The sequence below is a fragment of the Lonchura striata genome, chromosome 16 (genome assembly GCF_046129695.1).
Source record: "Lonchura striata isolate bLonStr1 chromosome 16, bLonStr1.mat, whole genome shotgun sequence".
NCBI classification, from domain to species: domain Eukaryota; kingdom Metazoa; phylum Chordata; class Aves; order Passeriformes; family Estrildidae; genus Lonchura; species Lonchura striata.
In genome coordinates, this window is record NC_134618.1 from 7,452,965 (window position 1) to 7,478,428 (window position 25,464).

Below are 25,464 nucleotides of genomic sequence, written 5' to 3' on the forward strand. Positions count from 1 at the left end.
CTCACTTAAAATATGTGATACACACTGCCTACTTTTGCCATTGCTAATCATATTCTAGTATATCATTTTAATATTGGATTGATTTCGTTTCTATCCACATTTAAAAATATATTAAAAAAGAAGAAAAAAGAAAAAATCCAGACTAGCAGACTGAAGTTGGCAGCTCTGTGAAGTTGATGGGCCAGGTGAGACACAAGGTCCCAGCTCTCTAAGTAACATGAACAGGGGAGCTGCAGCTGGGGCTGCTGAATCTCTGAGGGTTGCTGAGCAGTAGCACAGTGATCCTGCAGCGCTTTGGTGATATTTGTGCAACGTTGCTAACTCTGGTAAATTTTATCAAGTTTCACTTTAACAAGTACATTAAGCTTGTCTTCTTAAAAGTCTCTTGCCTGAGAACAGCATCCCCTTTGCCTGTCAAGATCAGCAGCAAGAATATGAATTTTGGTGTCAAAAGTTTGAGTAGCTGCTTTAGGATCTGTCAAAATATCTTGCTGGATGCCTGTGAAACATGCCCAAAAAGTGATTTTCAGTCTTCAAACTATTATAATTCAAACGGCTTTCTGCAGCATCTGATATGGGACAAATCCCTCAGTCATCCCCACTTCCATGTGAAGTTGCCATCTCAAAGTTTCAATACTGAGTCACTTGTAAAGAAAAAAATAACTTCTTTTCTGAGGGGTGAGATAAATACTCTCCAGCTATGGTTGAACAGCTTCTCCATAACCTTAAGCTTTAAGTGAAGTATATCAATTCTGAAACCAAGGAAAAATCGTATTTGAATAAAAGCATATTAAAACCAAAGAAAAATTGGTCTTAATAACAAATCTTAAATGTTTAGGAGAATACCACGTAAAAAATTCTTCACCTAAAACACAATTACTCTTTCTACATAAATAATAAATTAGCTACTTGCAGTATGTACATTATTTACATTATGAGGATTTACAGGCTGTTGCATTGTCATTTTTTCATGAGTAAATTATTTAATTAGATATTAAGACTTGATTTTTCCATATAGGATTGAGGATATTTAATAAGACTTCAATAAAACCATTCTGTGATCTTCCCTGCTACACTGTAAGAGAAAGGAGAAGCACATGCGTGTCTGGAAACTCAGAGCAGCAAATGTTAGATCTCAGATGAGTAACTTTGACAGTTTTGAAATTGAGCAAAACAGCTCAAGGAGAAAGGAACAAGAGGAAAGAAATTGCCTAAGAGATAGGGGTGAAACCTGCAACTTGGAGAGAACATTGAGACAACACCAGAGAGCTGTTCAAATAAACCATGTGGAAGAGAAGGTCCTTCTCAATCTCCCACTCAACAGAGCTGAAGAGCACGGTGACACTGCTGAAAAGCTGGGGGGTGTGCCAGACAGCCCAGCTATGTCCAGCTTGCCAGGATAATTGATTAGTCAGCTTATTTGTCCTCACCCCCAGAGGCAGGATCAGCCTGTGGTCAGGAGAATAAGTCTGGTGGTGACAGAGCGTTCTTGGCCACCTTTCACGTCTCCCCTCTGACATAATTCCTAATTAAACCTGGCCCCTTCCACAGCAGCAGCCAGAGCTGCCCTGCCCTCAGCAGCAGGGCTCCAAAGCAGGGCCGCACACCATCACGTCCATCCCTTTCTGTTCCTCCTCCCAGGAGCCCCTCAAACCTGACAGTGAGCAGGAAGGGATTTTCCAGCTGGAAAACTGCACAGAAACCAGGGACCAGGCTCCAGGAGCCCTGAGCCCCGCGCTGCAGGAGGAGCAGCGCTGCTGCCCGGCAGCCACGGGCAGACCCAGCACAGCCCCACAGCCTCACCTCCAACAGCGACCCGCTGCGAGGCCAAAACAGGCTCCAGTTATTTCTTGGAAATCATGTTGGTTCATATATCCAGTCTTTCTCTGCGGCTGTTAGATTATTTTTCCAAAAAAATCAAACCCATCTCTCCTTGTCCTTTGAATGGTCTCTTTAGAGAAGTTTCAAGGTACAAAATGTATGAAATTATTTTAACATAAGCATTGTTGGCTGACTCTTTGAGCATTTTCTTCCTTTGGCATCTCATGCTAATAATATTCCCCAAGCAGTATAATATTTTTCCAGAACATTATATATGATATGCAGACTGTTGAAGAATTTTAAAATAGGGTAAGAAATTTTCATAACAGCTAGTGAGCAAATGATTCCTCCAAAGATTCAGATTGACACATTTGGAGAGGATTAAATTTATCCAGAGAATTAAATTTGCATCAAATGAACATAAAGAAATACACAGCATAATCTAGGACTACTCTCTGTTTCTGCATGACTAGCATATTTATTGAGATGTCCTTCAGTAATTCTGATTTTGTCATTATTATTCATCATCATGAAGAGTCTTGTAGTCTTATAAACTGGAGTTTTAAGTTGATTTAATGGGTTTTTAAAACTATAACAAAAAAATTCATAAATTTCAGCAGAAATTTAGATAATGCAGAGTCACGTTTCATGAATTTAAAATAAAACTGGTGGATGATTTAAATGTATGCTTTCCTAAAGTCTTATATTAAAAATAATTTCTTAAAACAAGTTTTTAAACCTCGTGACATAGACTGCAAACTCAGAGCCATAACAATCACAGGCTAAGACTGAAGTTTAGGTGAAATTATGCTTGTGATAAACTTTTTCATTTATTATTTGCATATATGATTAACATTGATGTTATAACATTTTTCCTTCTAGTCTATATAAAACTTTATATGGAGATCACTTGTCTACCTGGACTAGTCAAGATTCTGAATTTTTTTAGGCAAATATTGACAGGATTATTCTCCAATGCAACAGAACTTCACAGTTGTTTTTTTTTAAAGTGTGCTTTTACTATAAAATCTGTCCAAAAAAAAAAAAAAAAAACCAAAATCAAGCAAATAAAAGGAATGAAATAGTCAAGATATAAAAATCCATCCAAATTCAAGTAGCTGAGGACCAAACTTTTGGACATTTTTCAGTTACCCATTTTGCTTTACTAAATTTTAAGAACTGGAAATGCAAGGTGCATTTCACAGAAACCTGAACTCCACGTGGCTTTTCTTCACTGATCTTTTAAAACTCCTCAGACACGCTCAGGATGGTGTACAGTGGTCTCTCCCGAGTGCTGAGGCAGCTGCTGCAGCAGCACCAGTGGGTGACACGCGTGCAGCCCAGCCCCGGAGCAGCGCTCACCTTCTCCCACTCCCGCTCGTTGTTCAGCACGATCACCACCAGCCTGGGGTGGGCCTGGTAACCATCTGCTGTGAAGGACAAATCTCTGCCTTCCCACGTCACGTTCATCATAAACCTGGAAGGCAAGCAAGAAAAGTTCATTGAAAAATTAATGGGCTGTCCAGCAGTTAATGAGCAGCAAGGGCAGCCAGCAGCAGCACTGATGAGACCCGTGCACCAGTGCTGTGGGAAGCCTCTGCTGGCAGTGTGGGGGCTCGGGGCATTTCAAAGCAGTTCACAGCTCAAGACAAAGCAAAATATTGTTAGTGTATTAATTATAATGCAGACATCATTTTTAACAGCTTACATGTTATATATGATTAATCTCTCCCCTCCCTGAATAATCTTTCTGGCACTTTGCACAACCTCACCAGCTTTTCAGGAGCATTTTAAACAAACCCACATCACCTCTGTGTGTGACACTGTACTATTGTGTCACTGTGTAGTACTCAGAGCAAAGTGCATCTGATCTGTCTTCCCCTGTTCAGACCTCCAGGAGTCCTGTCAGCCCTTCCCAAAACTGTAACTACATACAGTGTTGTTGTGCCACGAGGATAAATTCCATTAATGCCAAAACCAGACTTGAAAGTCTTGGAGGTGTTGGTAAATATTCAGTTCAGTAATTTCAAAAGAAAAAGGCTTTATGTTTTCATTCTTTTGCATTTAGCTTAATTTTCAACAGTTTTCAAAAGACTTATGAATTTATTAGTATTTCGAATAGGAAAACAAATCCAGAGGGATACAAAATAAAATTAAAAGAATGAAAAATTTTAAAATGTTGTTGAAAAAAAACAAAACTCCACACTGTTAGTGTAAAGCTGACAGGGCTATCCCACAGTAAGAAGTAAAACTGCAATTCCAAATCTTGGGAAGGCGATAATACGTCTCCCAGCCCATCTCTGTGGTCTGAAGTTACTCACATTGAATTGCTCTGAATTCTCAATGCATTTAACTGAAAGAAATTCAGCCCAAGACTGATGCAGACAGAAATGCAGATGTCCATCCTATAGAGAGATGTGTTCTGAAGGGCAGAAATTCACTGTTCTTCATACATTACCTCTAGTGTTTTACCCACAAGACACCAATACTGTTTTATATGTTTGTATGGGTTTGAGGAGATTTTTGGGTTAGCTGTTTGTCTGTTATGGCTGGCTTTTTTAGCAGTAGTGGCAGCATAATCTCCTGGCAAACGTGACACAGACAAAATTCCTTAGCTCCAGATTCAAAGGAGAAGGCTTTTGTATTAACATAGTTGCCTGAAAATGCCAGTAGCAGAAGCACACTAAATAAACATATATAGACCCAGAAGAAATAATGGCATTGTATCATAAAAGTTAATAAATAAATGTGCACCTGAACAGCCATATTAACATCATTCAGCATCAGTTTGACAAATTCAGTCATTGTAATAACTCACATTTCATTACAGGCTTCCAGTGTCAAAATTTTCCCCTTGACAGAACTTTGCTGCCCAGTTGAACTAATTTCCTGTATATTCTATTTTTCATCCAACAGGGAAAGATCTTGCTTGGGAACAAAAAGCTTGTCTGCCACCTTGAGAGGCAGCAAACACCAAATAGGATTTACTTGTGCACACATGTAGGGAACCAGCATAACCTTCACTGTGACCCAGGGAGTGAAATGCCCAGGAAGTGAGCACAAGAGGAAATCGAGGATGTGCTGTGAAAATGGGCAATACTTGCATTTTGCATTTCTGCCCCCTGTCCCAACTCACACCCATGAGGTAATGCCCCCCACAATGAACACTTCACCTGGTAAGGCCAGGCAGAAACCCCCTCATTGCACTGGAGCTGAAAGCCAAGCCTTGTGTCCCCTCCTAAGGCTGGAGCCAAACACACCCTGCACCCCATCTGGCTTTTGACCTCACCTGGGTTTTTAACCATTCAGAAAATGGTGACCGGGTTGGAGGATAAACCTTCCTCAGCAGGATCACCACCCCTCATTTCAAACACTACTCATCACATTTTGGGATTATATGCTAATGTCCTAGTCTGGAAGATAGTCAAGGGCCATCACAAGATGCAGTGCTGAAGCTCAAATGTTCCAAAAAGACTACCAAAAAGACCACACCTCTAAAGTGAAAAAGTGAGCTCAGTGTATATTTTAAATCATGAGCATTTTCCAGCCATTAAGTAAAGGAACACATTTTGCAAGGTTTTGGGATTTTTTTTTTTAATTCCCTAATCTGAAAAGTCTCTTAGAAGTGTATTCTCTGATCCTGATACAAAGGTATCCATGAGCGACGCACTCTGAGCTACCCCAGATTCTCACACTGCAGCAATAAAAAAGAACTTCAAAGAGATTCTTGTTTCCCCAAGCACACTCTTCTGTACAAAATTCATCAGCTGCCGTGTTCTCCAGAAATCAATGCCTACAACCTACACTCACTTTTGAATTGTTTTTTTTCCTCTGCAAAGGACAGAAGTCCTGCTCTGCTTTTACTGGCCACGATCCCAAACTGCTTGTCCTACAAAGAAATGCCCAGTGCTTGTCTGCTCCTAGTTAGGAATAATGCTGTGAAGAATTTATATTATGTTACTCTTCTAGTGTTTTAAGTTTATCCAAGGTTAATTCAGTGCAAGAGGTCTTTGGCTTCTGAATTGGATAAAATATATTTCTGAAGTAGCTTTGGAAATGCAAATTCCTGTTCTTAACTAAATTAGGTGTTTAGTTATTTGAACTCATTACTTTGATGGGGCAATTAGCAACATACCTTGGATTTGTAGTTAATCTGTTTTCATTCCTCATTAAAGCTACAACCTTTGCACAGACACGCTAGCACAAGGCCTTGTGATGGTATTATGACACTGAAGTCTTAATTAACTTTTGCAAACTGAAATTTGTAAGATTCCCCAGGTGATACATACATCAACATGGCACTTTTTTTCTGACAGAAGTTAAGCTAATATCACATTGAATACAAAATAGGGTTTTTATCATGCAAAGAACCTTAACTATGTATTTAAAAATACTTTTAAACATTTATACAATTTGTTTTTGCTTGCCACCTTGGAAGTGGTGGAACATCACAGCAGAACATTTTTGCTGTCATATTCACAGCAAGCCTTTGAAGCTAAACTAACTTCTCTGAAGGTTTCCAACTTTATTTTTATAAAGCCTCAGAAAGTTCAAGTAGTTCACATGTATCTTCAGATTAATGCCAGAACTGCAATATTTATCCCTGTCAAAATCCTAACTTTACCCAGAAAACCAGAACATACTAAAAAAGCTGGGGTTTCTTACCCTGTAACTACAGTATCACAACTTCATTGATTCTAATTCAATTAACAAGTGAGTGAAGACTTTGCCAAAGGGATCAGAGCTCAGTTTTCAGAGCACATTTGCTTGGATAAAATTTTGCTGATCTTTCTGGCCAGACTCCTTACAGGAGACGTGGACTTCCTCGGCCATGAGGTGTTTGTTAAGGATTTCCTATACTGGATAAGAATAGTTGAAATCCCAGAGCAGAATCTTTGAGGTTTTCTACTTCTATGGTATAAAAAGCAAACATGTTTGTAGGCTGTGGCATTTCTTTGAGGTTTACTATATATATGTCTATGCAAGAAATACAAGTGTTCTCCTAATAGATCCAAGAATTTGAGAGCAAAACCAAGAAGGGTTAGTGGATTCTGTGTTGGGCATTACTTTAAGGAAAAAAACCCATAACTTTATGTAAATTATTAAGGTCACTGTGTTCCAAAAAAAGATCAGCCCTAGCCCTGGCTTCAAAAACTTCTCAGGGTGACCTGAGAAAGCCAAAAAGGGCAGAATGGAAGCACAGCAGAGCAATCCCATGAAACAGAAGCAAGGGTGATGCCACCCTTGGAGCCTCAGCACCCTCCACGTGCTCTGTCTGGGATGCCAGGGAGGAGCATCCTCAGCATGAACCCTCTCCTGCCCACCCACCTGTGTCCCACAAGAGAATCCAGGACTGGTCAGGCTCAGGAACACAATCAGCTCTGCAGTAACAGGCTTGTTTATAATTAGTGTGAAATTCACCTAGAATGCAGCTCCCAAACACACCAGCAGCTGGGAAAAATAGAATGGGTAGGGCAGAGGCATTAATGAAAATGTGTCACTTCTAAGCTTCCTTCTAAGGAAAGAACTTAGTCCCTAGACCTGTAAAAGCACAGGGCCTGAGAGCTGCAGGGAGCAGAAGGACCAGGGGTCTCCTCTCTGCTATGAGTTCAGACCTACATTTGCTGCCCTCAATGAGATAATCAAACTTGATAAACTCCCCAGGTGCCATCATCAGGGATTATCATTTTTTATTTAGTGTCTTCTTCACCATGGGGCAGTGTTTCAAACATCAGAGAGCTGCAGGCAATGAAGAGAAGCAGCAGAGACTTGGGGAAATACATGTTGCATAAGAGAAACTCTCCCTCTTGTCTCTCAAAGAAGGGATTTCCAAACTGAGATTTAAAGCAGATGAAATGCCTCAAAACGAATATGTTATCTGGCAATATTTCTTTTTCCTACAAATAGTGTAAACCCAACCATTTTAATAACCTAGACAGCCAGCCTATCTAGGCTTGACATTCACTCAGCTTCATACCTAAAAAGCAGGAGTGAATCCAAATTTTGTATTTTCTTCTCTATCTTGTTGGTGCTCTGAACTGCTGAACTTCCTTGCTATGATTCAACCGTGACATTTGAATGATACTTATCAGTAGAAACTCCCAAGACACATTATTTATCATTAAGAAACAGATTTCCTCTGTAAAATTAAATCAAAAAATGCTTAATGTAGAACATAGAATGCGTGAAGTACATCTTGAAATCTGCAATAGAACCCTATTAAACAAGGTACTGATGCATTTTTTAAAGTCAATTATATATATTATGCTTTGTAGGATTTTTTTTTTTCCTAAATTCAAATCCTTTGCAGTGATGCAGAGTCACTTCTTCCTTTTTGTGCATCCTCCTCCTCCTCCCACTCCCAGCCCTTGCTCCTGCACAGGGTCCCTTGCTTTGGAGCTGTGTCTCCCTAGGCCTGGAGCCAGCAGGATGAGTAAAACTTTGGGAGGGATCTGCTCGGTGACTGTGCAAAAGGAACTGCATGCCAGCTTCTGGGACCTCCTGCCAGCTGCTCCTTAAAGCATTCACTGCCTCTGGCTCTGGAAAAGTCATCTTGCCTCAGCTCTGCAAACTTCAAAATTCTTGGGGAACCCTTCTAAGAGGGAGGCAAAGGGAGGGAGCAAAGTTAGAAAGAGCCCAACTCCCTGGGATGTGCCACAGATGAACACCAGAATGTTCAGCAAGTTAATGCTATTATTAGCATCAACATTTCAAAAACAGCCCTAATTTGATCACATATTGCTGCACCACCTCAGAAGCATCCCAAACTCTTCCCCATGATATGTGCCTGGCTTCCTGCAAGGGGGATGGTGCCTGCAGCAGCTCCATCTCCAAGAACCTTCACTGATATGTGGATGTTGAGCCCTGCTCTCAGCCCTGACAGCAGGCTCCACTCCCCTGCCAGAGGCCATGCTTGTTCTCTTGTTTTAAATTATTTTAATTATCATAATAACAAGGTAATGTTTTAATCCACTAACTGTTTGGTACTTTCTGTTTCCTAAACTGATCAAATCTGGGAGGAAATTCTCATACAGATTTTCAATAGTTTCTTGAATCACTTTGTTAATAAACCAGCACCATGCTGGGGTCTCTGGGGCAGAGTGTTCCCCTGCACAACCCTCCTGTGTTCCCTGTGAAGTTTAGTTTTACTTTGGACTCATATATAATTAGTTAAATATCTATATACCTTCATCCAATAAAGAAGATGATACCTATTGTTCCCAAGTCTTCAGACTCAAATTAACAAATCCTCTATAAATTGGCAGTTGATGTGTAAGTGGGAAAATATTAAACAGATTTGCTGGATTATTCATCAAACCATTGTGTCCCTTTAATCCCAGATTTCGCTCAAAAGAGGTGAATTTATCTGCCATGATGGAAGCTGGAATCAAAATATTGAAGTTGGTGAATGACTATCAGGACAAGGGGGACAGCAAACCTCTCCCTCTGAGAGAGGTGCTGTGCTGGAGGGTAACAGCAGCACAACAGCAAGGACAACTAAGCTTTTTCCCTGGTCCTGTGGACTGCCCATTGCTCCTGCTCCTGGTTCAGTGATGACAAATAAAGGAAATTGTGCTTGGGAAGGGTAGGATACCTTCTGGTACACCTTCACTGAGGAAGGATGGGTCTGTCAATCCTGCCTATAGCTGGGCTGTATTTCAGAACAGAATCTCACCAAATACCAGCACCACATGACAAACACCTGACTACCTATGGACAGACACATCTTTTTGGTTTTTGAATAATGGCAACGGCTTCACCATCCTCACCCATCCCTGTAAGGATCAGTGTGGTTGGAAATGCTGCAGTGAAATGTCTCTCCCAAGGTCAGGACTTTCATACACACCATGGGTACTCTTGTAAACAAAGCAGCACCATTCCAATGCACAAAGCAACAGCATGTTCCATGACTGGCAGGGTTATTGTGTTTCCCTATTTGTTTGCTTCTGTGTTTTCCTTTTTTCAGAGAGAACAAGAGTTTGTTCAACTGACTTGGCATTAATGAGGTGCTAATTCTATTTATCCTGCTGTGCCAGTATTTCACACAATAGTGGTTTTCTGCCTTGGGAGATCTAGGTCTTACACAGATAGAAAAAGATGATCTGAATCAATACAGATACAAATATATATATATATATCTGTGTTTTTAATGCATTGAAAATGAGCCCCGTATTTTATTATAAATCCTTTATTCACAGGGAAACACTGGCTTTCCCATGTGTACCAGAAATGAGCATTGATTAGATCAGTCCAAAAACTAATGCAAACCTGATTTTCTTCTGGGTCTAGGAAGCCAATAAAAGCATCTTAGAATTGCAGTGATGGGAGAAAGACAAATTGTGTGTTTCAAAACAAATATATCTTCAAACCTATTTAATACTCAAAGGATTTGAAAAAGAGGGAGGAGGAGCCTTTACTTCGCTGCTTTCTTTACATATAATTTCTTTACAAACAGATTGCTATCTAGATGTGGGAACTCATACATAAAGCATTACCAACTTCCATTTACAAGCAAATTAGCTATTATAGCATAGCCTCAGAATACTATCCTGGGTTTAAAGCTGAATTAGACTGTCATTACAATAGATGCAGCCTAAAAATCCTGGGGTTTTTCTCTATTTTGAGCTTTGTTTTGCTCAGGCATCCCCTTCCACAGCTACATCCCTGACTTCCAGTGAGTTCTCTGCTTCTGAGTTTGCAGCAGTGTCCTCTTGTTCAACCCTGCTCCTCCAGCACTGATTCCCAGATGGACAGGGGGGTAGAGCACAGCAGATCCCAGGTCCATAAGCTATTTACAGTTACTTTAGCCCTTTTCACTGGGAACATGCTTCAAAATCCTTTCTTCAGGTTAGTTTCTTAATACAGCACATATATATTCTATCTTGTAGTTTAGAGATTGTAACTGCACTATCTGGGGCCTGAAACTGTGAAGATTCCACTTCACAATAGAACCCCGATGAGGGCACTGATTATTTCATGTAAAGTAGAAAAGTAAAATTTAGTGATGAGGATGAGAAAGTCCTGTGAATTAATGTAATTCACCTTGACATGGAGAGACTGGTCAGCTCCCCAAGATTACTTAGTACTGGTAAATGCTTGTATATACTTGCCTTGCTAGCAGATTATATATGACAGGAATAGTCTTGGGGAGTTATTACATAAGAAAGACTATTTAAATTTTATTCATTTTAGTATAATTCTGACATTTTTAAGTTAAAATCAGCCTGCTTCTTGTTCTTGTGGTGTTGGAGAAGCTCAAAGAATCTCCAGTACAGAAAAGGTATTTTTACTTTATAGCTCAGTGTTTCACATCAGGGAGTGACTTTTTTAATGACAGTGCACTACAGCTTCTCCTATTAGTAATTCCTGGGTGCATCATGCACTGCATGCTGCAGAATCTCCTGGTGAAGTCTAATCTCACTACCCTAGCACTCACAAGCCCTGTTCTTGTACTCATGCAGATTTAATGAGAAAATAAAGATTATTTAGAGAAATACAGCTTATGCTGAGTACAGAATACTTAATTCAAGTCTACACTAGTGTGTTAGCCAAACAATAGGATAGGAGCCTTTTTCAAAACAGGTTCAAGTTTTTGTGCCTCTTCTAAGAGTATTTTAAACCCCAACACTTACAACAGAATACAACTTAACTTTCACAGAAACTGGAGTTCAATTATTAATAGTGGACTGCTTCCTTTGTAGGTCAGGTCCTGCTGTTAAGGCACAGAATTTGGCTAGCAGGATGCTTGCACTGCTCCCTGGCACTGTCATCACAGGCATTAAGAAGCAGCACGAGGGTGCCATGGGTGGGACAGTGCCCCCAGCAGTGCCTCCCCCTGCTCTGCCCTGGCACAGGGACACACCACGGCTGTCCAGAGCCACGCAGCCACTCACAGGGCAAATGTGCCCTATTTGTTACTTACAGAGTCATTTAAGAAATTACTGAAAATCTGTATTAGAATTTTCTCCCAGGTTTGGTCAGCTTAGGAAGCAGAAAGTACCAAACAGTTAGTGGATTAGAGTATTACCTTGTTATTTTGGTAATTAAAATAATTAGGAAAAGAATCATGGGGTTTCTGCAATGTCTCCAGGGAACTTGTAGTTTTAGAGGCAAAGGTTCAAAAATAGGAAAGGAAGCACAAAAAAAACAGCAACCATACTAAAGGCAAGTTCTCACTAAGGAAATGTTAAAATCGATTTACTCAGTTGCATTTGGCTTTTAAGAAAGCTTCTGAACAATGCTGTGTGCAAAGATGCTGTTTTCATGGAAAACAACTGTTCTAGGACATCGTGTGGTAATCAACTCCTAATCTAAATATGCACATACATCTCAAGATTAAAACTGTTCCAAAATCTTCTTTTTGAAATCAGCATCAACTTTCCTTCCTGTGCCTGCTTTTTTGTAGAAAGCACTTCATCTGCACTATTTGGTTAGAGCAAAGATCATAAATATTTCTTAGTAGCTTCCATATTGTCACAAGAAATTAAAAAATGAGCAAAATACCCTACTTCCTTTTACAGACCAGATAAAGAAATATATTACCATGTAACATTTTGGATAGAAGTAATCAGAATCACCATGTCTAAAAGGGATAATGAAAAGGAAAATAGTAATAACAAAAACAGAATCCTGATTTAAAGCCTGGCAGTTCATCTGACAAACTTTTTAGAGAAAACATCTATATCAGCTCGGATTAACGCAGATTAAAAGTTTCACAGTTATTCTATTAGAGGTGATAAAAATACACCCTTTCAAGTAAAGGGGACAGATTTTAGTTCTTATGTGATAACAGTTGCCTAACTAATATTCCTACAATTTCCAGGGACAGCGCTTTAATGCTGCACATTGCTTGTCTTGTACAATACGACCACATTCCTGCTGATGCAAGAGGTACAGGCACAGCCTCCAGAGCATTTTGGCAATTTTACCTCATAGTTAAAGTACACAACAGTCCAATTTTGTTCACTCAGCTTCATACCCTCTAAGACCAATTTCTGTCATCTTCTACACTAGATTCAGAGCAGTGTTTATTCTCCACAGCACATATCATCTCCTGGAGCACAGCTATCAGTGCAGCAAATCCTCTTGCACATTCTCCCAGAGCATCTGAAAACCACTGCTTAAAAAGGGCTCAATGGGATTAGCAAAAAACAATATTCTCCTTCAAGAAACATACAGTGGCAATAAAAGAGAAAAGTGTCAAGGCTGAAGAGATTAAAATAACCCAAAGCAATCATCCTTACTTGTGCAAGGTTTGAGAGGGCCGGTCATTTTTCTCCAGCTGTCCATAGCAGCTCGTTCTTGCCTCAGGAATGAAGGAGTACTTTTCCAGCATGGCTGATGCAGCAGTGGCAATGACCCCCAGGCCATCCCGCACCCGAGCTTCTAAACTGTAGTCCCACTCATCATAAGCTGCTGAAATGAGTCCTGAAGGAAACTCCTTGGGAGTGATTTCTGTGTTACCACTAACCAGGCTAGGAACTATCCAAAAGAAATCATAGCCAGTAAGGCCCAGGGAGCGAGCCTCATCCAGGATGTAGACAGCTTCGTCCTTGGAACAATACAGCAGGATGACAGATGAATGGATTTTCTTCAGCTGAATTTGGGTCTTGGCATCTCCAAAGGCAGTATCGAGTATGATGACGTTCTGCATGTCCCAGCCCACAAAACTGTTTTCCACAGTGGTCTTAATGACATTGATGAAATCTCGATATCCAGGGAAAGTGGTGGTCACCAGAGAGAACACGTGCCAGTCATAATCCTGCATGATCTTCAACATGATAATGGCTTCTTGCTGGATGGAGGCTCCAAACTGGAAGAACGTGGACATGACATCCTGGAATACCAAACACAGCAAAAAATTAGTAACTTAGTACAACTTCAAAGGGAACAGAACCTCTAATTCTTCTGCTTTCTGTTCTACCAGAGCCGCCAAACTTCCATTGCATTCCAGTAACTTTCTGTGGTTTAACATTTTCAGGTCATCAGTAAGCAACACTGATCATAGGTACTTACAGCTAATCAAACTATTTGCCAAAAAGGAACAAACCTATATTTACATAGGAAATTTCCAAGTGCTGAATCACTTGAAGACAACAATTCAAATCAGTAGCTACTGAGGAAGCTCCCTGGGGACAGCTACCCACAGTTAAACAACTCTCCAGCAGGAAGTTTTACATTCCTGTAAACGCATGAATGCAGCCCGACAAACTCACATCAATTTGTATTACAGCAGAAATAAATGGCAACGCACATGCTGTATGCATGCTGGAGGAGCTCTGTACTTCCAGACATAATGTCTGAGGGGGACTTCATTTCCAAGGTTCACTAGACTTGGTGGAAGCTTTCAGACTCTGCAGAAGGAGATTTTCTGTCCCCAGAGACTGAGCTCGCTGCTGGTCCTGCTCTGTTCAGAGCACATGGCCCATTGATGCCTGAGAGAGAATTAACAGGATGGGACTCCAAGGACAACCAGCAATCTGTCAGTGTCCTCATTAAATGGGAATAACTTCAAACAATGGCCTCAGGGTCTGAAATTGCTCTGTAATGTCGCCCAACACAGATTTGTTTCTAAAATTTCTCTTATGATTTACAGAATTCATAACATTTTATACAGCATAAGGGCAGGTGCTGCTTATTTTAACATCATCAGAAATAGGCAGCACAATTCATTTGGTTGGCACTAAATTTCCAAACACTTTCAGTGGTGTATTTTTACTAAGTTGCTGTAAGATCTAAATTTATATTTTTTAATTTTACATTCTGCATTTACATACAATAATTAGAGTGCTTAAACTATACATAGGAATTTGTATAATTCTTTATTTTTATTTTACTTCAGTATTTATTCTTGACCAGTAGAGGCAACTTATTTGCATCATTTTCAGACACAGAAAGCATGAACTCCTGGGGAAACAAAAGCTTATAATTTAAAAATAATATATGAATCATTCAAGATTTCTTATGCAGTCTTCTGAAGGAAGACACAATGCTTTTAATTTAAAGAGTTTTATGATCATGGTCACAAAATGCTATCCCTATTTTATACTTGCAGGGAACAGAAACAGATTAATTGATTTGGGTTTCATGGCAGGGTGGTGTTAAAATACAAATATTAGTGAGAATGATAGCTCAGCTCTGCAAGCCCTGCAAATCTATTCCAGGAAAAGAGTCTGTACTTTTTTAAATAGAAGATGAGGAGTGTTATTGCTTTCCAAGTGTTAAGAAGCTGGCACCAGGATTTTATATAGCTTGACAGCAATAAAAGTCTTACAACTTGTGTCAGACCCTGAAGACTGATATTGAAGGTATAAAATACACACTGCTGGTGGTAATGAAATCATCTGCCATGGCTTCTTTGGTACCTCATGATATTCTCAATGCCAGAGACAGATTTGAAATGTTTTGGGTTAATTGCAAATGTTATAAAATATGTTTTGGAGAAGAATTGAATAAGGAATGTTTGATTGCTGAATTCTTCTAGGAGCTATTTCCTGGTGACCTGCATTAGATACATAAAACCAGCAAATAAGATTTTCATCTGGGGACTCTCACAGCTAAAGGAACTCAGCACAGAGAAAAGCTGCTCAGAGTCAGCATTTAATGATTTAATTACTGATTTACTACTACAAAGTAAAGTTAATATCTACAGACAGTGCCATGAATCCAACTTTGCTGCAGCTCCTAACTGAGCATACAAAATACTGTAATGCAAAGCAAATCACTTCAGTTTTCTTCTCCAGCTCTTATCTTGGTTTCCATTTATGATTATCCTAAATTAGAGTAAAAAGTAAAATAATTTTCAGTAGATTAAGTAGATTATATCCATCATATCCTTTCACTCTTCCCCATTTCTGTATGTGTTTTACATCAATGGAATAGTTCTTTCAAAAAATATATACACCTTGCTCCTTTGTGCATCACAAGGAACTTCTCCAATGAGGTAACTGGAGTATTTGAGGGCAAAAAAAAAAATCACAAGGACATTTTCAAGTGTGACCTTTATAACTAGTAAATACAGATTTTTAACCTAGAGCAGTCCTTAGCATCTTCCCTGGCAATTAAGAACAGTCTTGAGCACAATGCTCTGTGTCACCATTGCAGCAGGCTGACAACAAAGGAGAAGTCATAAAAGTAAATCCTTTACTTTTGTAAATATTATGTTTGAAAAACAGTTTAGAAAGGAGTTTCAGACATTTTCATAAAGGTTACACCCATATTACAAGAACCCATTTCCTGTAATTGTGCATGCAAAGCCTAGTCAAAATCAGGGAACTATGATCAATTTGTGATTAAAATGCTGAAAAGAATCTGTAATTATACAGTGAAACGAAGTTTGGGGTTAGGAAAAACGGAGACACGAACATCACAATTGAGATTCTCATCTGAAGAAATTCCATGTAACTGCACTGACTTCACTGGGTGCTTTTATGGAGCTGAAGACCTGACTGTATTTACAATGCATTTGAAACAGATGGAAGATTACAAGGAAATTGCAGCCTTAGGAACTTCAGCAGATACTTAAATGACTATAAGGAGAATATTCAAGGACATAACCATTAAATGGAGGGGAAGGGGGAAATTTAGTGAAGAAATAGCAAATAAATAAATGAAACCGTATCAGATTCAACTATTGTACTCTAAAACATCTACAGAGCCTTTCATTTTGGTGTGTTTTAAAGCTTCACATTCTTTTCAAAAAGCATATTATTCCTCTGCTTTATACAGAATTAAATTCCATATTTGTAATAAAAAACTAAGTTCCAATTTTCTACATTCAAATGCAAACTAGAATGATGTTTGTAAAAAACAAAATTATTCCGTTATTTTCATTTAACTGTCATCTTGTCATGTATTGAGACATCCATCTAAATCATTGCTGAAGTAGGAATACAGATGTAATATCAAAAGTACTTTGAATGCACACCAGAAATATTTTTCTTTCATTCCTCAATGTCTCCAACTACTGAGATTACTGATGGAGGTTGCAAGGAAGGAGTACAATTTATCCAAGGCAAGAAAATTTTTACATAGGAATTTCTCAGATAAATCTCAAAGCATGACAACCCGAAGATGTTACACTTGGTATGAGTAAAGATTTAGATGGAATAAGTAGTTTTCTCTTCCAACTTCTCAGTTAGATTCCACCACATCCATGTGAACAAGAAACAGCAGTGAAAAGAGAAGATAAAGAGCAAATGAAAACTTTTTTGTTTCTTGCTGTCTTGCACATGAGTGTACAGTTTACAGCAAAACATATCCCCATATGTTTCACAGCAGAAAGTAATCCTTCAATTTTCTTCTTGCTGAATGTTATTCCTGAATTTTGTATGTGACAAAGTCCTGTCCTTGCATTCAACGTTCCCACACTTGGGCACAAAGCAGCCCAGCTCTCCTGCTGCTGGCATTTATAGATTAATATATTAGAGTAAGTTATTTTTAATTAGTGTATCCAGTCAATAAATTTGTCCCTGTTGTCAGAACTGCACATTTCACTTCCCAATTCCAGCAAATTACAGGAATATTTCTCTGGAAATCTCATCCTCAGCTATTGTCATGACATCTTATCTTCCCAGCTCTGACTTTTCCAGGAGCTCAGCAGGGGCCAATCCCAGCTGCTGTAACAGCTGAGGGAAGCCCTGGTGGTACTTTGTGCCTGCCAGGGAAAAGGCTGCACGAGTTGGTCAGCTGAGGAAAGAAATATTTGTTATCAGCTTTTGTTAAATTAAAATTAAACTCTAAACCAGAACAAAACTGGGGTCAACAGAGGACCAAATCAATTTTCCACTCCACAGACAGAGAGGGACAGTCACTTCACTAGTAAGACAATATTATGACAGGAAGGGAAAAACCAATATGAAAGAGAGTTTAAAAAGCAATCCAGAGGATGATTTTATTCAAGTAGCAACAAGATTATCATGACAGGACTACAAGTAGTACTTTAATGTTATCTTAATTGCTTCATTCTTACTCTCTTTCACAGAGATCAGCAAAAATAATTTTTCTCTGATTTTGCACCACTGCAAATCATACAACCCATTTTCATAAAGATTTACAGTATATGGTGCCAGGTCCCCATACACAGTGCAAGCTGTTCCCTGTTTAATGAAATATCGTAGTTATTTGTCATTTTTATAAATACTGGGAAAAATGAAAGCCAGAGGTTAGTCATGAATTCAACTGAATCACATCAAAAATATACTGGACAAAATTATTTGTGCTGATCTCGGATGTAGGTAAAAACATGCAGCTTGCAAGGTGCTAACTTGGTACCATTTTTCATGGATTACTTGAAGTGGTGCATTGGTTCCCTGGTAAACATGAAGTGAATTGCATTTCTCTGCCATGAATATCCAGGCCCCAGCCACAGGGTTTTCCTCTGTGGAAGGGCACAGACCCATGCCAAACTTTCAAGTAAATGCAAGCACTGAAGTGGAAGAGTGGGAAGGAAAATCTTTCCTCCAAGACACCCTGCATATTTTTGAATCCTTAAGTTATTAAATTCCGCCTCTATTCATTAAGAGATAGAGCAGGCAATTCCCAACACAAACAGTTCACTGAGGTGCCCAGAGAGAAAACTCCTCCATTATCACCATGGGAGCAATTTGAGGGAGGTTATACAAAAATTTTTACTTCCGTACAAAGCATAGCAATATGTGAGGGTGGAAATAATTTACTCATTTTTACAAAAAACAGAAAATATTTGCTTCTCAAGGACCTGTCACCTCTCTGGCCTCACACATGGTGAATCCAGAGCCAGAAAAATGGTGAAAATCTACTTGGTCTGTAATTTAACTGGTGCAAATGCACAGACATTAAATGTATAAAGGTCAACTAAAAGGACAAACTGAAGCCTTACTTTTTATTTTAAAAGTTTGCTCTATGAGAGGAACATTGAAGTTAGAGAAGGGCAATAGAAAGCAAGGGAGTACATTACGGCTTTCCAATATCTGATATATCCCCTTTTATTATTTCACGGAATAAATATCAAAGAAACATGATTTCAGAAGGTTAGCACTGGCCTAATCAAGCATATTCTTTCCCATTTCCAGAGGGAGTCTGCAGAAATACATTTTGCAAAGACTTCTGTATATTTAGGTCATGGCTTCATCCTAAGAATTTTGCTAGATAAGAGGTTCTGCAGGGTTTTTTCCCTTTTAATATATCTATTTAATGTTGCACTACCCATTTGGCTTATCTAGGCCTGTTACAAGAGCTGAAGTTTGTCATTTTTTGGTTTGTTTTTTTTTTTTTTTTTTTTTTTTGGTACTAGAATAGCAAATAAACAAAGAGAAAGGAATGAGAACAGAGTTTCTAGTGATCATTGCAGAGTCACCTCGGTTTGATCATCTACATTTTCAAAAAATAGAGTGCCACATCTAATGAAAGTAACTCTATATGTGATTACAGTGAAATAACCTAAATATGGAAGATGACTAGTTTTGCACAGAGCTCATGAGCCATTCCTGGGCTGGAGCTCACTCACCATCTGGGTTTTCTTTCACAGATTGTTCAAACACTGGAAATTGTGGTGGCTCACTGTGAGCTCCTGATCAACCAGAACAGACAGGTGAAAAATGTTTTCAAAAGCTGAAATGAGCCAACAAGACTGTGACCAGGCAATAAAATCCTGAGATCCACATGAATCAGCAGGGATTTTTGGGTGGTCATTTGATGAGAAATTTATTAACAAGATGCTTCCTTTCTAGATAGACTTTCATTTCCACAGTTAGAGAAATGTTTTGTATTACTATGTTTACCATAAATATTTCAATGAGGAAGGGCAAAATTGTGGGTCTACAAAATGGCAATATGGAGCTGCTTTGCTATTTGGGTAAGTAACAGCTATTCTGCAGCTTTTGGCGTTAAAAAGAATCCAAACATAAGAAGTAGAGTACTGATGTCTCAAAGAATAAAGGGAGAATAAAATGGGTTTTCAAAAAGATAATCTTTTTGTTTTGCATGTTCAAATATGTCTTGAAAATAAATCATTGACTCTTTAACCCAAGCTGAGTCATGTTGTTCTGTACATCAGTGTAATCAGCATTAACCTAAAATACTTTGCCTTTATGGGATTTGTATGCAAGTTTCGTTTTCTGACAGTATTTCACCCAGAAAATAAATACTGAAAAACATGTTTGACCTAATATATTGTGTAGCAAAGAGGATGGATTATAGCCGAGTATCATTTCCCTTATGCCCTTTGCCATGACTGCAGATAAATGCTTTGCCGTTTTTTAAATTTAGAATTTTTTAATGGTTAGTATAAGTCCTTTGGCTTTATTCATGCAATAAGTCATCACTAAACTGATGCAAATAAATAGCTTACTGAAGAGCCCAAGAAGACCTTATTTTCCAAAGGAAAATGACTTTAAATGAGCCATAGAGTACACCTTTCACCTCAAGGAACACCTGAGTTCACATGGAGAGCTCCTGAGTCTGTCCTTTCAGTGAAACCTCTACAAGCAGTTGTCATGAATAATGGGAGAGCAATCAGGAAAATTAAAGAATTTCCAAAGACAGGAAAAGCAATTGTTCTGAAGTTACTCCAATTAATACTGGTGAAAGTAACTGGCTTTCTGCTGTGTGGGAATGTTCATCTGCCAACAATTTGCATCAGAGACACGAAAACAAAGCTTTGGTGACAGCATTAGGAAAACAAATGGGGTCCTTTCCAGCTCTCCCCATGGCAACATGAGAAAGTTCAGAACACAGTGAGGGTGGCTTGTTCTGTACAGGTCACTTACTTGGCTGAGGAAAAACACAATGAAATAATGCAACCCAACCCCAAACCACGATTTTACTGCAAAATTATCAAAATGCACTTGTTGGAAGGTAGATAGCCTAGGTGTGTTTTTGGAAACAAAAAACATTTTTCAGCCTCATAGAAGGCTATTCACCAGGTATCAGAAATAAAAAACATTAAGAGAGCATCAGTGAGCTTGTGAATTAGCCCAGTGAAAAACCAAGACTCAGGAATTCCACCAGGGAGACACAGGCATTTTAAGAAAGGAAAAGTCTAGGTAACCTTCCTCTCTTAGTACTTCTAGTTCCTTACAACTCACATAATTCATCTCTTGAAATAAAATACTATAAAGATTTACGATGTAGGAAGGATACCAGCCAAATAAGCTGGGCAGATGTCTAGAAAATAAAAATCTTTGTATATAGACTGTCCATCCCCACTATGTCTCATAGTCCACTGGGGTTTTATTTACCAATGTTCCCTTTGTTTCATATCACTCTGCTTTTTACTACCAAAACAACATACTGGGCTATGGGGAATACCTCACCTTCCTCCAGCTGCACTATGTGATTGTGGAGAATTATCTATCAAATCAATTAGTTAATTCACTTTGAACCACATCTGCTCCCATAAGGCCAGCACAGGTGAGCTTCTCTTGATGTATGGGCATTTTGGGGAATTTAAATGGCTATAAAAGCAAAGCATTTAGGTTACAGTGAGTTATATTATTTCTCGGAGCAGACAGCTAGGTCTAATTATTAATCTTGAAAACAATCCTGCTGATAATGGCTATGCTTCCTGAAATAAGCCCTGTACATGGGGTTTAACCAGTTTCAGAATGAATCCCAGATAGCTAGGTTTTGGTAAGTCAGATGGATCTCTGACACAAAGGAAGATTCTAAAATTTCCAAGCAACTCCAAAAAGAAAGAAATGGAGAAACAGTGATTTATCTTCCTCTTTAAATAAGAATTGAAGCTTGCCAATTAATATTTTTTTAGATTTTCAGTAAATAAAATTTTATTGTAATAGTTAAGACTTACATACTTTACTGCCCCAAAGGATTATATCGTAAGTTTTTTAAAAGTTCAGTGGTCACATTTTGTCTGACCAAGAGCTTTTTACAGCACCAGCCTAATTAATTTTCTTTTTAGGATCAGTTACCCTTATTGACTTCACTCTACCACAGCCATAAGTTTAAACTTGCACACAAGTTACTGTGAGCCATCCACAGAATCCGATTTACTTGAAATCTTCTTGGGTATCTGCTAAATTAAAATATGTAGTGGTAACATTTTAGCTAAGTAAAATGTGACGTGTTTATATTACTATTGCTGTGCAATCAAAAAGTATACTTTGTCTGAACAGGTTATGGAAACTTTCAAATATCAATGCTATGCAATAATTCCTCCCTGGAACAAATTTTCATTACAGGTATTTAGTATGTAACACCCTAAGCATTTTGCATAATGATATGACTTTAAAACGTCGCCTTCATACATATTGTATATCCCAAACTATAGGAAAAGTTGCTCAGAACAATAATTTAGGGTGGTTGAGGATAAGTTTAATTCTCTGTTCAAATCTCTTCTCTAGTACAAGTATTGCACAAGAAAATCCTGCAATATCAAATCACTTACAGCTCACACATTGACAAAAGTTGCAAAAATTTACAGCTTTTGCCATTAGGAGCTTTTAAAATAACACTATCCAATCTTATTAATCCTGTAAACAGAATCAAAACCTTACATACCCACAATAACACTTAAATATACTATGGCCAAGAATTCAGCATTAAATCCAAAATTAGTGGCAATTTATGATTTAATAGCAGCTGAATTAAGCCAAACAGGCTGTTTACTTATAGTATGTATTGCACGTATGCATAAATGTCATACACTATATAGAAAGATATAATTGAATATAAATAAAAATGCCTTAAGACATCATCTCCTTATCTGAAAACATTTGGCATCAACTGAATGCTAAAACACTTCTCACTTGTGTTGAGGATGAGAAGCCAGAAAACCATTAACTAAGTCATTTCCATACATCTCCACTTAGCAAGTAAAAACGAAGGTAACAAACAACCTCCTCCTCCACCCCCTTTCACCAAATGGTGAGTATAAAACATTTGGGGAATAAAAGAAATATAAAGCCAGTTTCATTTTCTACCGTGTGCTTGTAACTGTGCTTTTCCTTGATGAGCCAGAAATCTTGGACCAGCAGCTCTGTGAACCTGCTTCAGCAGCACTGGGCCAAAGAGAGAAACCCAACAGCCAGAGACAAGCTTGGGAGGGCAAACAGATGGGAAGGGAAATTTTTAAGAGGAAGGCTGAGCAGAGTTCAAGGGAGCCATTCTAAGCAGCTTTCCATGGCAACAGAGATTTGTAGGATAAATTTAAGTATCAGAGGAAGATAAGAGATTGAAGACCCTTGATCTCATCAAGAAGACAGGCATTTTTATTCTCCGGGTAGTCTGGGTGCTAAACAAGAAGAGGAACAAACCTGACTCACCTGCCTTGGGAAAGCACAGTGACAAAACCCTTGTAACTCACCCAAAGAACATATACTGCTTTTAAATTCTTCTTGGAGGAAGTGTTTCACAATGTTCAATATGCTCCTCTGCTCTGAGGTACGATCAGCACATCTGAAGAAGGGACTGTACTCAAGGGAAGTTCCATTTATGCTTTTCCTTTATATTTTCCTCTTCAGGCACTGTCTTTGGCCTCTGGACAAAACTGCAGCTGCTCTTGTGCTATGCTAATAGATATACAGGCTTTCTCAGAGTGAGGGATCAGCCCATCAATCTAGAAATGAATTTCCTTTTCCCTTGTACATTTAAGAGCAGCAGGTCAAAAGCAAGTTCAGTTACAAAATTTCTGATATGTGATCTAAATCCCTACTTACGTATTGCCTAGCTCAAGAGGAGAGGGTGACTAAGTGCTTATCCTAGAATTAATCCTACTGATAAGAAGGCAGCACAAAATACACCAACAATGAACAGTATTTTACTGGGACTCACTGCAGAGCCTTTAAACAATCACAAAACAAACCACGTCTGTGCTAAAGCACTTGCAAGGGCTCCAGTGCTCAGAGCTACTGCATCCACACCAGAAGGAACACAGGAAGGCTGTGGAAGTCAGCTGCAGGCAAATCCAACCGTTTCCCCCATCACTGTGCAATCCAGATAAGGACATAAGCAATCACTGCACTCTGTGATGGAGGGTGAGGTAATGCAACAGAAATGTGCAGACAAAAAACTCTAATGCATCTAGGTTTCTGACTACCCACACTGTTCCACACATTTGACTTAAATCTACATTTTCTTTTTGGCATTCCATTTAAGAATGCACCAACAGATTTAGCTGCAAGAATATCACACATCAAGAGATTTCCCAAGCATTATTCCCATAAGCAAATAATACTCCAGGCAGAAAAACTTTACCAACATATATTCAAATTACTGAGACTTTACATGGGCAGTAAAACTACTTCTGTGAAATAGCTTAGTTTGTTACTTTTCCTTAGTTATGCAGAGGAAAAACATCTTTAAGCATAGCTCTGATTTACAGTTAATATCAGAGGGAAAACATAACATCAAGAAAGGAAATGTTCAAAACACTATTTATCTCCTTACAAGGCATAGCAATTCTTTCTAGAAATTATTATAGATTTATCAGTCATACCACACCCTGTAAATGCTGCAGTGCTACAGCACACTGAGTATCTCGTTTCTAGCTAGAAAAAAAAAATAAATAAATAAAACCATGCTTGTACAATATGAAGAGGACTGAAGACATCTTCCTTAACCTGCACAATATTGAAGAGAGAAACATCATGATCCTTGTACTGAACACAAATAAGTAACAAAAGTTATTATATGGGTTGATGGTTTTAAGGTCATAATTTTTTGTTAGCTGCATTTAACAACACAAAGCATGGAGCATTTTCCTGGATAGGTACAACACCAAAAAAATAAATTACTTCCATGGATTTCTGTGAAAAAATGAAATTATACTGTTCAGTTTTTATAACCTGTGAAACATGAAACAAAAAAAGGCTTGTGGCTAGTCTTGTTATATGCAACAACAGTTAGATTTGTTTCAAGTATCCATTGTGCAATTAAATTGCAAATGCTATTACATCTAAGTTCAATGGGAGCTCAGCATGCTCAAAAGTTTTCAGTGGTAGGTTTGCTTAAGCAGAAAGGAGCATCTGTACAAATGTGAGGGTTCATCCATGCCAGGTTTATTTTTGCTACTCTATGTGTCCTCAGAAAAGAGTTTCATGCTCAGTTAACTAAAATAGTTTCTCTACAAACACAAAGTGGGAGTTCTTGATCATTTTTATTAACAGAACAAAGGGATTTAGATGCCAATCCTTTGGGTTCCTTTGAAAAAATCCCTTTTGTGTGGGATGAGTAACAAACAAAACACCTGTTCTTACAAGTTGCTAAAAGCTTTCAGTTCCACACATAAAAGATGAGTACTTGTTACATTTCAGGGACCTTATGTAACAAAGCTTGTTAAGGAGGTAGCAGTTGCAGTTCAGATTTCACTGGAAGGGCACAAGGGAATGTGCTTCCCCTTAAACTGTTCCATCTCCATTTGTCTCTGTGTCCCCCTGTGCCATACTCTGGAACAGCAAAGTTAAATTTACAAAGTACAAAGACTGCTTTTCTTTTGCTGGTTCTTTAGAAATAGCCTATGGTGTCCAAAATCCAGTCTGAAAATTCCTGACTTGAAAGCAGCCTCCCAGCCATTTCCTGATGGTCACAGCAGGTGTGTTATTTCACCGTTATTAAACATGTCACTAAGTAATTTAGGATTGATCTTCACAACAACTTACTGGGATGTAATACCAAGAAAGGAAAAGATAAAAGCTATGATCTGATTCC

The 25,464-nt window shown here is 38.6% G+C and overlaps 1 protein-coding gene across 2 annotated transcripts in view; it reads right to left on the bottom strand.

The window, feature by feature from the left end:
• GRIN2A (glutamate ionotropic receptor NMDA type subunit 2A) overlaps positions 1 to 25,464 on the bottom strand; it is a 164,246-nt gene that overhangs the window by 58,960 nt on the left and 79,822 nt on the right. For both annotated transcript variants that reach the window (XM_021538020.3, XM_077786839.1), the window contains 2 exons: positions 13,065 to 13,657; positions 3,184 to 3,298 (listed from right to left, as the gene is read on the bottom strand). In XM_021538020.3, coding sequence (XP_021393695.1) covers positions 3,184 to 3,298; positions 13,065 to 13,657 — 708 coding nt within the window. The remainder of the gene's footprint in view (positions 1 to 3,183; positions 3,299 to 13,064; positions 13,658 to 25,464) is intronic.